The sequence below is a fragment of the Drosophila innubila genome, assembly GCF_004354385.1.
Source record: "Drosophila innubila isolate TH190305 chromosome 2R unlocalized genomic scaffold, UK_Dinn_1.0 1_C_2R, whole genome shotgun sequence".
In the NCBI taxonomy this organism is placed as follows: Eukaryota; Metazoa; Arthropoda; class Insecta; order Diptera; family Drosophilidae; genus Drosophila; species Drosophila innubila.
Genome location: NW_022995374.1, coordinates 3,568,410 through 3,578,006, shown reverse-complemented (window position 1 = coordinate 3,578,006; position 9,597 = coordinate 3,568,410). Strand labels below are relative to the sequence as shown.

Sequence of the window (9,597 nt, the reverse complement as noted above, 5' to 3'; positions counted from 1 at the left end):
TGGGTATACTGTTAAAAAATAAAATATTTAATTTTATTAAAAATTAATTTTATTATTTTACATAATTTATGTAATTATATGTTTCTTAATATTGGCAAATAAAATTAGACCTCTGAACTCTAGCTAACCAAACCCAAAACCCGAATCTCAATTTTTTGAATATTTAAAGTTTGAATTTTAAGCCCTCACATTAAATGTGCGAAAAAAAGCGCACCAAAACGGCTGCACTATGTACTGTGTATGACGGACTAGTTAATCCGCGTACTCGAAGCAGACCACAATCATTTAAAAAGCGTCCAACTTGGCGCTACGCGATTCATTTTGAAGTTATCAGTCAAAGAAGGCAGTTAAAGAATTTGTGAATGGAGCTATGAATACGCATTCGAATATTAAACGCGAAACGAATCCTTTTCTAAAGGCAAATTTTCTATCCAAATGGTTTTTTGTGTGAGTTTATTTATTTATTTAACGGCGAATAAAAACCAGTCAACGGATAGTAAAAATTAAACATTAAATAAAGCAAAACATTGAAAATAAGAATTAAATTATAAATATGAAAAATAAAATTATAAAGCTTAAACTTTATAAAATGTAATGATTGAAAATAGAAAAAGTTATATTAATTTAAGTTTCTTTCTGGGAAAAAATTGATTAATTGATCCAACAATTATTGTTGCGAGGATTGAAGAAAATTCAGAAAAAAACCAATCAGATCAATGAATGTTAAAACTGATAAGTAGTGTTAAAGTTGTGTTTTAAATAAGAGTTTCAGAAAAAGTGCTGTTATTTTGTGAAAATAGTGTGGACTCCATATTATTATCGAATATTATTATCGTGTCTAGCAACTGTCTAGATAAAGTGGTCAAGAATTATTTTAAATTTATATTGAACTATGTGTGATAAGTGTTGCAAAAATCCAGGCTCTAGTCTGATGGAAATATACTATATAAAGTTTTAAAGATAAGAAATGACAACTCAAATCACAGTTGATGTTATTATTTATTTTTTCCTTTAACTCAGTTGGATGCGTCATGTGTTCCACAAAGGACGTCGCGAAGAACTCTCCGAAAGTGAAATGTATGCTCATCTGCCCAGTTTTGATAGTGAGCAGCTGACGGAGGATCTGCAGCAGCCTTGGTTGCGGGAATCTCAGCGCAAGCAACCCAACTTGTTGCGTCTGATATTCCAGTTTTATGGCTGCCAGTTTGTGCCCATCTGTGTGCTCTACTCGGCGCTGGAAATTGCCATACAGTGAGTAGCAAATGATGATCCCAATGATCCTGATTCTCATTGATTCTCTGATTTGCTTATGCAGTGCCTATCAGCCGCAGTTGTTGGGCGGCTTAATCTCTTACTTTGTGAAGGATCAGCAGGATATAACCAAGGACAGTGCCTACTTGTATGCCATGGGAATTGTACTGTGCTCTCTGATCAATTCCTTGGTGTTTCATCCGTTTATGTTCTACGTGTTTGCTGTGGGCACACGGATACGTTTGGCCTGTGCCGGACTGATCTACCGGAAGTGTCTGCGAGCGGCTGTTAATGCCGGCGAAGGATTAGGCGCCTTGGCCATCTCTGTAATGTCCATTGATTTGCCGCAATTCGATCTGACATTTTATTTCTTTCACGATCTGTGGAAGGGTCCTGTGGAGGCGTGCATCTTTGGCTACATTATGTACAGAGAGATTGGCTGGACAGCCATCATTGGCATCGTCTTCATTGTGCTGCTGATTCCACTGCAGGCCTGGGCGGCCAAGGCGGCAACTCAGTTCCGCACCAGATCTGCAGAGCATCGGGATAAGCGTGTCCAGCTGATGAATGAGATCATCAGTGCCATTCAGGTGATCAAAATGTATGCGTGGGAGCAATCCTTTGCCAAGTTAATAGCCGCAGTGAGGCAGAGCGAAGTGAAGGCCATACGCGGATCCATGAGCATCTATGCCGCCTTGCAGTGCACCAATATGATATCGAAGGTGTCGCTCTTCCTCAGCCTCATCGCTTACGTGTATACCGGGGATGTGGTCACGGCCCGCAAGGTCTTTATACTATCATCATACTATAGCCTGCTGAATGATTCGCTGCTGCACTTTTGGCCCATGGCCATTACCACCTGGGCTCAAACGGTGGTCAGTGCCAGGCGTGTTGTGGACTTCCTCAAGCAAAGTGAAACGCCGACGGGCAAGGAGTGCCTCAACTGTCGGGATAATCCCACACTACAATTGGATAACCTGAAGACGGCAAAGACTGCAAATGTGGGACGCGTGCATTGCATGAAGAGTGCCACCAAGGGAGTCAGCTTCGGTAATGTCAGCGCCAGTTGGGACAAGCCCAGCACACAGCAACCACGTCACGTTCATCTAAAAGATCTCAGCTTTGAGCTGCAATCCACACAAATGGTGGGCATTGTGGGCAATGTGGGATCTGGCAAGAGTACGCTCCTCAATGTGCTGCTGGGTGAAGTGGAGCTGATGCAGGGAAGTGTCCAGTTGCATGGCAGGCTGAGCTATGCCCCGCAAGAGCCCTGGATCTTTCAGGCCAGCATTCGAGATAACATTGTGTTTGTGGAGCCGTACGATGAGCAGCGCTATCGTGCCGTAATCCACGCCTGCCAGCTGGACTGTGATCTCGCCATGTGGCCACAAGGCGATGCCACTGTGGTGGGTGAGCGTGGCATCAGCCTAAGTGGCGGCCAGAAAGCCCGCATCAGTCTAGCCCGTGCCGTTTACCGCCAGGCGGATATCTATCTGTTTGATGACCCCTTGGCTGCCGTGGATTCCCGCGTGGGTAAACTGCTAATGGACAAGTGCTTTAATCGTTTTCTGGCTGGCAAACTGCGAATATTGGTCACTCACCATGTCCAGCTGCTGCAACATGTGGATCACTTAATGCTACTCGAATCCGGCCGTATAACGCAACAGGGCACGTATGCCCAACTGCGGGATGTGATCGAGCAGCATGCAGCATCTCCGGATTTGGAGGCCATAGAGGCGGACAAGCAGCTGGTGAAGCGTGTGCTCAGTCAGGTGGACAGAAACTCCCAACAGTTCCAGCAGAACACAGCAACAACAACAGCGAACGAAGGTGAATCCCAGGAGAATGTCTTTGCCGAGGGACAAGTGCAAGGTGCCGTCAGCTATGAGACCTACAAGGCATATTTCCAGGCCCTGGGAGCACCTATGCTGGTGTGTCTAGTGCTCGTGCTCTTTGTGCTGGCCAGAGCTTGCCAGGCACTCACGGATATCTTCATATCGCGTTGGGCCACCTGGGAGGAGGAGCATGAGCATGTTACACTGGATAAGCTGGAGGAGACACGTGCCAAGATGGTCACCGTTTATTCCGTGCTGCTGCTCTGCACCTTGGCCTTGTATCTGCTGCGCACCTTTGGATTCTTCCTGCTGTGTCTGCGCATCTCGCTGCAACTCCACAATCTTCTCTTTGCCGGCATCATACGTGCCCGCATGTTCTTCTTCAATACGAATCCATCGGGTCGTGTCTTGAATCGCTTCTCCAGCGACATTGAGAACGTGGATGTGGCTCTACCACAGGCCATGATGGACTCTCTACAGGTTGGTTTCGATTTTTATAACCTGAACCCATTGAAAATGGGCAGAAATAGGTATAATGTGTATGGTAGAATGTATGAAACAGGCAGAAGGGGGCGTGCCAAAGTATATATATTCTTGATCAGGATCAACAGCTGAGTCGATTGAGCCATGTTCGTCTGTCTGTCTGTCCGTCCGTCTGTCCGTCCGTATGTTTGAACACGTCGATCTCAGAAACCATAAGAGCTAAAGTCTTTAAACTTGGTATATAGGTTCCTGGATATCATAGGTAGATCAAGTTTGTTTTTATTTTTTCATCGGTCCACTATATCATATAGCTGCCATAGGAACGATACATCAAAATTGAAGTTTTAGGATGAAAAAGTTCTTTGTTTGTTGAGATAACAGAACCAAACGGATAGAAAACGCATCTGGGCTGATAATATACATCCTGACCAAATTTGGTATAAATCGGTCTACTATATCATATAGCTGCAATAGAGAGGTTCAATCGAAAATTAAGTCTTAGTATGAAAAAGTTTTTTGTTTTTTGAGATATCTTAATCCAACTTATAGAATATTCATTTAACTTGGTTTTGTCCATTCTGGCCTAAGTTCGTTTAAATCAGTCGACTATATCAAATAGCTGTCATAGGACCGATCGGTCAAAAATCAACTTTTAGTATGAAAAAGTTTTTTGTTTTTTGAGATATCTTAAGCAAACTGTTAGAACATATATTTAAGTTGGTTTTGTACATTGTAACCAAATTTGGTTCCATATATCAAATAGCTGCCATAGGAACAATCGCTCGAAAATCAATTTTCAGTACGGAGCACAGGGTATACTACTGTCGAGCGTGCCCACTAGTCGAATTAAAGAAGCATCCATTTACATGAGATTCATTGCAGTTCTTTGTGGATGTCGTGGCTGTGCTCATCATTGTAGCCATTGCCAACTATTGGCTGCTCATTCCGGCAGCAATTATGGCGCTGCTGATGTATCTTTGCCGTGCTTTCTACATTGGCGCCAGTCGCAGCCTGAAACGCATCGAAAGCTTGAGTAAGTTGGAATTGATTGCTTATTAATTCATAGCTTACCTGGCATTTGATCTTTTCCAGCTCGCAGTCCAGTTTACTCGCATGCCAATCAGACGTTCCAGGGACTGACGACAATACGTGCTCTGGACGCCATGCCGCAGCTGGAGCAGACCTTCCATGGTCATCAGAATATCAACTCCTCGGCTTTGTTTCTCTACACAAGTGCAAATCGTGCGTTTTCTTTTTGGACGGATCTTATTTGTGTGGTGTACATATTGGCAGTGACCTTTAGCTTCCTGGTCATAGATCACAGCTTCAATAGCGGCGATGTGGGATTGGCCATCACCCAGTCCATGACACTGGTGCTCATGTGCCAATGGGGAATGCGACAAACCGCCGAGTTGGAGAATAAGATGACGAGCGTGGAGCGCATCTTGGAGTATGCAAAGACACCATCGGAGCCACCGCTGGAAACAGCAAAGAGTGTGAATCTCTCAGCGGACTGGCCACAAGCGGGTCACCTGCGTCTAAGAGATCTGCACATGCGATACTCTCCAGCTGGCAGCGAGATCTTAAAGGGCTTAAACTTTGAGACACGTCCCATGGCGAAGATTGGCATTGTGGGACGCACGGGAGCGGGCAAATCCTCCATTATACAGGCACTCTTTCGACTGGCCCTCAACGAGGGACTCATCGAGATCGATGGCCAGGACATTGGCCAACTGGGACTGCATGATCTGCGCAGTCGCATTTCCATAATACCACAAGAATCCGTGCTCTTCTCCGGCACACTCCGTTTCAATCTCGATCCGTTGGGCGAGAAGAGTGATGAGGCACTTTGGAGTGTCCTGCAGGATGTTAAGCTGCAGAAGCATGTGTCCAGCTTGGAGGGCGGACTCTCCTGTCACATGCAAGAGGGCGGCTCCAACTTCAGCATGGGTCAAAGGCAACTGGTTTGCTTGGCACGCGCAATTCTCCGCAACAATCGAATACTCATCATGGACGAGGCAACCGCCAATGTGGATGCCGAGTAAGTAACAGCAACACTTAACAAACTGCAATTCCCATTAACTTACAACTTGTTGCAGCACCGATAAGCTAATACAGGAGACAATACAAAATAAGTTTGCCCACTGTACAGTGATCACAATTGCACATCGTCTGCACACTGTCATGGATTATGACAGTGTCCTCGTAATGGATGCGGGGCAAATTATCGAATTTGGAGCGCCTCATCAGCTGCTGCAGCTGCAGGATGGTGCGCTGCTCAAGTTGGTTAACCAGAATGATCCAGTCACAGTCAAATATCTTAGGAAAATTGCTGCAGATAATTACGCGCGCAAAAAACATTTAAATTAAAATATTCTTCGATCTCAGCAACGCAGCGCTGCCAACTTTTTAGAGGAAAAAATTGGCAACAATGCAGCAGCAATATATGTGTATATTAATTTATCGATAGCTTAATCTTTTAAAATGTAGCTTTTACAGAAATAAATAGTTAAATAGTTTTATAACATTAATATAAACGTGTTTTAATTCATCAATATCTTATTGATGACCCCTATAGCTAATTCCACACTGGTTCTAGTTTATGCGCCATCTATTGATAATTTCTGAAACTGCTAGAATAGTGCGCTCACTCCAAAGCTGACTGCTATGACATGTGCAATTCAGTTGAAATTCAAAAAAATGCTTTCCCCTCATTCTTTGTTACATTTTGAATGATTATTTGTTTTTGTATGTTTTCACTTGTTTTTTTACGGCTATGTTGGCTGCTGTCCAGCGTCAAGCCACCGGCAGCACTTAACAACGTTACGTGGCAATGATTACCGCCAAAATTTGATTGCCTGCTGTGCGATGGGCGTTGCCAAACAATTCAGTTGTGGCACAAACTACGTCATCACTTTTTTACTGCCCAAAGGGTCGCCCAGTGGGTGGCTTTGTAATTATGGACATGCGCCACCCATTCCGTCACATTTCAGTACATTTAGCAACGAACAGCTTGCAGATTATAACAACAAAAAAATCGAAGACTTGGCGAGAGTTCGCTTGGCACTTATGTGACCGGAAGCCGGTGGGCGGAACTAGAGCGCGTCCAGACAGACACAGACAAGGGCCAACTGTATGTGTGTTTGTGTGTGTGGGCTGGTGGGCGTTACAATGAAGACTGCTAGTCGGGAGATGACAATGATGCGCTTTTTGTGCTGCAAAACAACCTTTTTTTTTATGATACTAAAGATTTTTTGCTATTTTATTTTTTTTGCCAATTCACCATATAATATACAGAGATATGTGTAGCAGTCTGTAAGACAGTGTTGGGCTCTCCCTCACTCTCACAAGCCGTATATTCCTGTGAGGGGTGTAGCCAAAGTTCCGCATGCTGTGGCATAAATTGTCCGTCGGTTTTTTAGTCGCCACATCCTCATGCTGATTTCCGATTGCTGATTCCTGATTGCTTTTCTTGCACAGTGCACAGCGGGTAGCTCTGACTATCGACAGGAATATCAATTACTTAGCAATAGCTCTCATCTTATCTAAGCTGTTTTATCAATTATCTGACATCTGCACGTGTCCTTCTGGTCACAACACCAAACAGTCTATAACAATTTCAGTGGACACGTAAATTTAACATTTTGGCCTCGTAACTCATCCTAAACGATCTCTCAGCGGACCACACACAACGATCTCGAACTGGCATGGGGGAATACGTGCAAACGACCAGATTTACTTTATTATGCGGTCAGGATCATGTGACCTATGTATAGTATGTGGTGGGTCACCGACGGAAGTGATTTCGGATAACTCTGTGATGCTCAGTAATAAATTGTGGGCATGCCAAATTATGCAAAAAGAAAGACACTTTGTGGGAGATTAGATCGAGGATTGCGGCAGCTGATCGTTTTTATAGTTTTATTTGTAGAAAGAAATAGAGGAAATGTGTGACACTGCTAAGTATCCTAAGAGCTGAATATAATAATTCGATTTTTTAAAATAAAAATAGCTTTAATAATAACGTATACAAAGATATGTTTTCTTTTCAGTACACGTTGATAAAAACAATTCGATTCGTTCCACAAAAAAAGAGTACTTAAATTAATACTGTTTCATTTTAGAAATTTTTTAGAACGATTCATTCCTTAATTTTCTCACTTTAAATATGAATCGTTCTTAAAAGCCGTTAAACTTTAAAAATGAAAAAAAATTCCTGTATCAAGAATTATGTATACTAAATGAAGACTGTTTCTTACTTAAATATATTTTTTTTCAGGGACTGTAATTATTATAATTTTTATTCTGTGCAATATAATGATAATTTATGATTTATTTACAGAAGATTAAATAATATTGAGTTATACTTTACAGCTAGAAAACTAATTATTATTTTTTAGCACAAATAAAATATGTAATACAATTATTGTTCCTTTAATTATATTTTTTACTCAAAGTATTGAATTTGTTTTTTATTCTAGATTTAATATTAAGCAATCCATTAATCCCTTTCATGCATCCTTTGAGCTATAGGACACATTGAAGCCCACATTCCGTTCTTGTTAAATCTTTATAAATTTTAAATCTTTATTACTCGATAAAATATTTAATATAGAAGAAAATCAGAGTAGAAGAAAGGAAGGCTCCTTCAGTCGTCAAGCGGTCAGAAGTCAAAGAGAAAATTATTATTAATATTTCAGCTATGGATTGTAATAATTGAGGAATTTAATTGCCCAAGCCCAGAAAATAAATATATTTGAATTTAATTAGCTTGCACGAAATAGCTGACAAATGTTGATAAATGTCTTCCTTCGTGACCGAAAAGCGAACAGAATCAAAAGTGCAACCAACGAAAGTTCAGCTTTGAAGTGTGAGTAATTTCAATATTTTCTCAAAATTCAAAAATTCTATTCTAATAGTTTTTGGTGGTCATTATTAAACTGCGCACATGCAGTCGGCACTTTTTGTTGTAGTAGCTGTAGTTGTTGTTGTTGTTGTGCCCATAGTTAATAATAATTATATTCAAATTGTTTGTGGAACTGTCAACTATCCGTTCGATCACTTGAAGTGGGCGTTCAGTGGGCATGGGCGTGGCACCGTATAAGTGCAACGGCGGCAAATGCATTGTAAATAATGTATTAAGACATTAAATCGTTCATTGAGGCAATTTACATTCATTATTATTACGAGCTCATCGTACGTGCCCATAAGCCATGGGAATTGGAATACGGCTGCCTGGACGAAAGGGGAGAGAATGGCGGAGCAGACGAGACCGGAGCCAGGCCGGAGTCATTGGAGAATTGAAGTCAGAGTCGGAGACACAGCAGACAAATGAATATGTGTACTCATATTTGTTTGGAAATTAATAAAATCATAAAAATGTAATTAATTAATTCACAAGACAGAAGCACACACACAAAAAAAAAAAAATACAAAAAAGATAAAAAATGCATTGCCGCCTGTCTGTGGGTCCGACTGGGAATCGTGGACTGGGACTGGACATGGATTGTGGATTGTGGCTGGTCGACTGATTAGGGATTCAGGTGCGTGAGTGCATTTTTTGGTTTTCAACAGAATTTCAACTCGGACCGTGACAGACTCAAGCAACGAGCCCTGGGTGCTACACTCAGAAAAAAATCAAGTTTTCCAAACTTAAACAGCGAATATTCAAGTACAAAGGATCTCAAAAGCTGCTTAAGCTAGAAATTTCTAAAACTGAGAACTTATCTAGTGTTATTTCATTTTCGATTATCGCAAGTCCGAAAATCTTAAAATCACTGCGGACGGCAGATCGCGTTAGTGACGAAAGCAGCACGAAGGGTGCGAAAGGCGACTAACTATATATTCATTAGATTTTTCTGGAATACTTTAAGTATGTTTGGGATTAATTTCAAGTCTGTACAAATTGAAAATATACTAGTTTAAGTGCACAAAAATCTTGAACTATTACCATTTTGTACGTGTTTCTGGCACAAAATATATTCAGAGGTGCCATAGAAAGCGAAACCAACTGAAAATATCCCAAATC

General features: G+C 41.6%; 1 protein-coding gene across 1 annotated transcript; it reads left to right on the top strand.

Annotated features, from left to right (window-relative positions):
• Positions 1–334: 334 nt before the first annotated feature.
• On the top strand, positions 335–6,045 carry LOC117785146 (probable multidrug resistance-associated protein lethal(2)03659). Its single transcript, XM_034623050.1, has 6 exons — positions 335–447; positions 1,021–1,251; positions 1,316–3,566; positions 4,452–4,602; positions 4,662–5,610; positions 5,669–6,045. The coding sequence occupies exons 1-6, from the start codon at positions 371–373 to the stop codon at positions 5,937–5,939; spliced, it is 3,930 nt and encodes a 1,309-aa protein (XP_034478941.1). The 5' UTR covers positions 335–370; the 3' UTR covers positions 5,940–6,045.
• Positions 6,046–9,597: the final 3,552 nt, after the last annotated feature.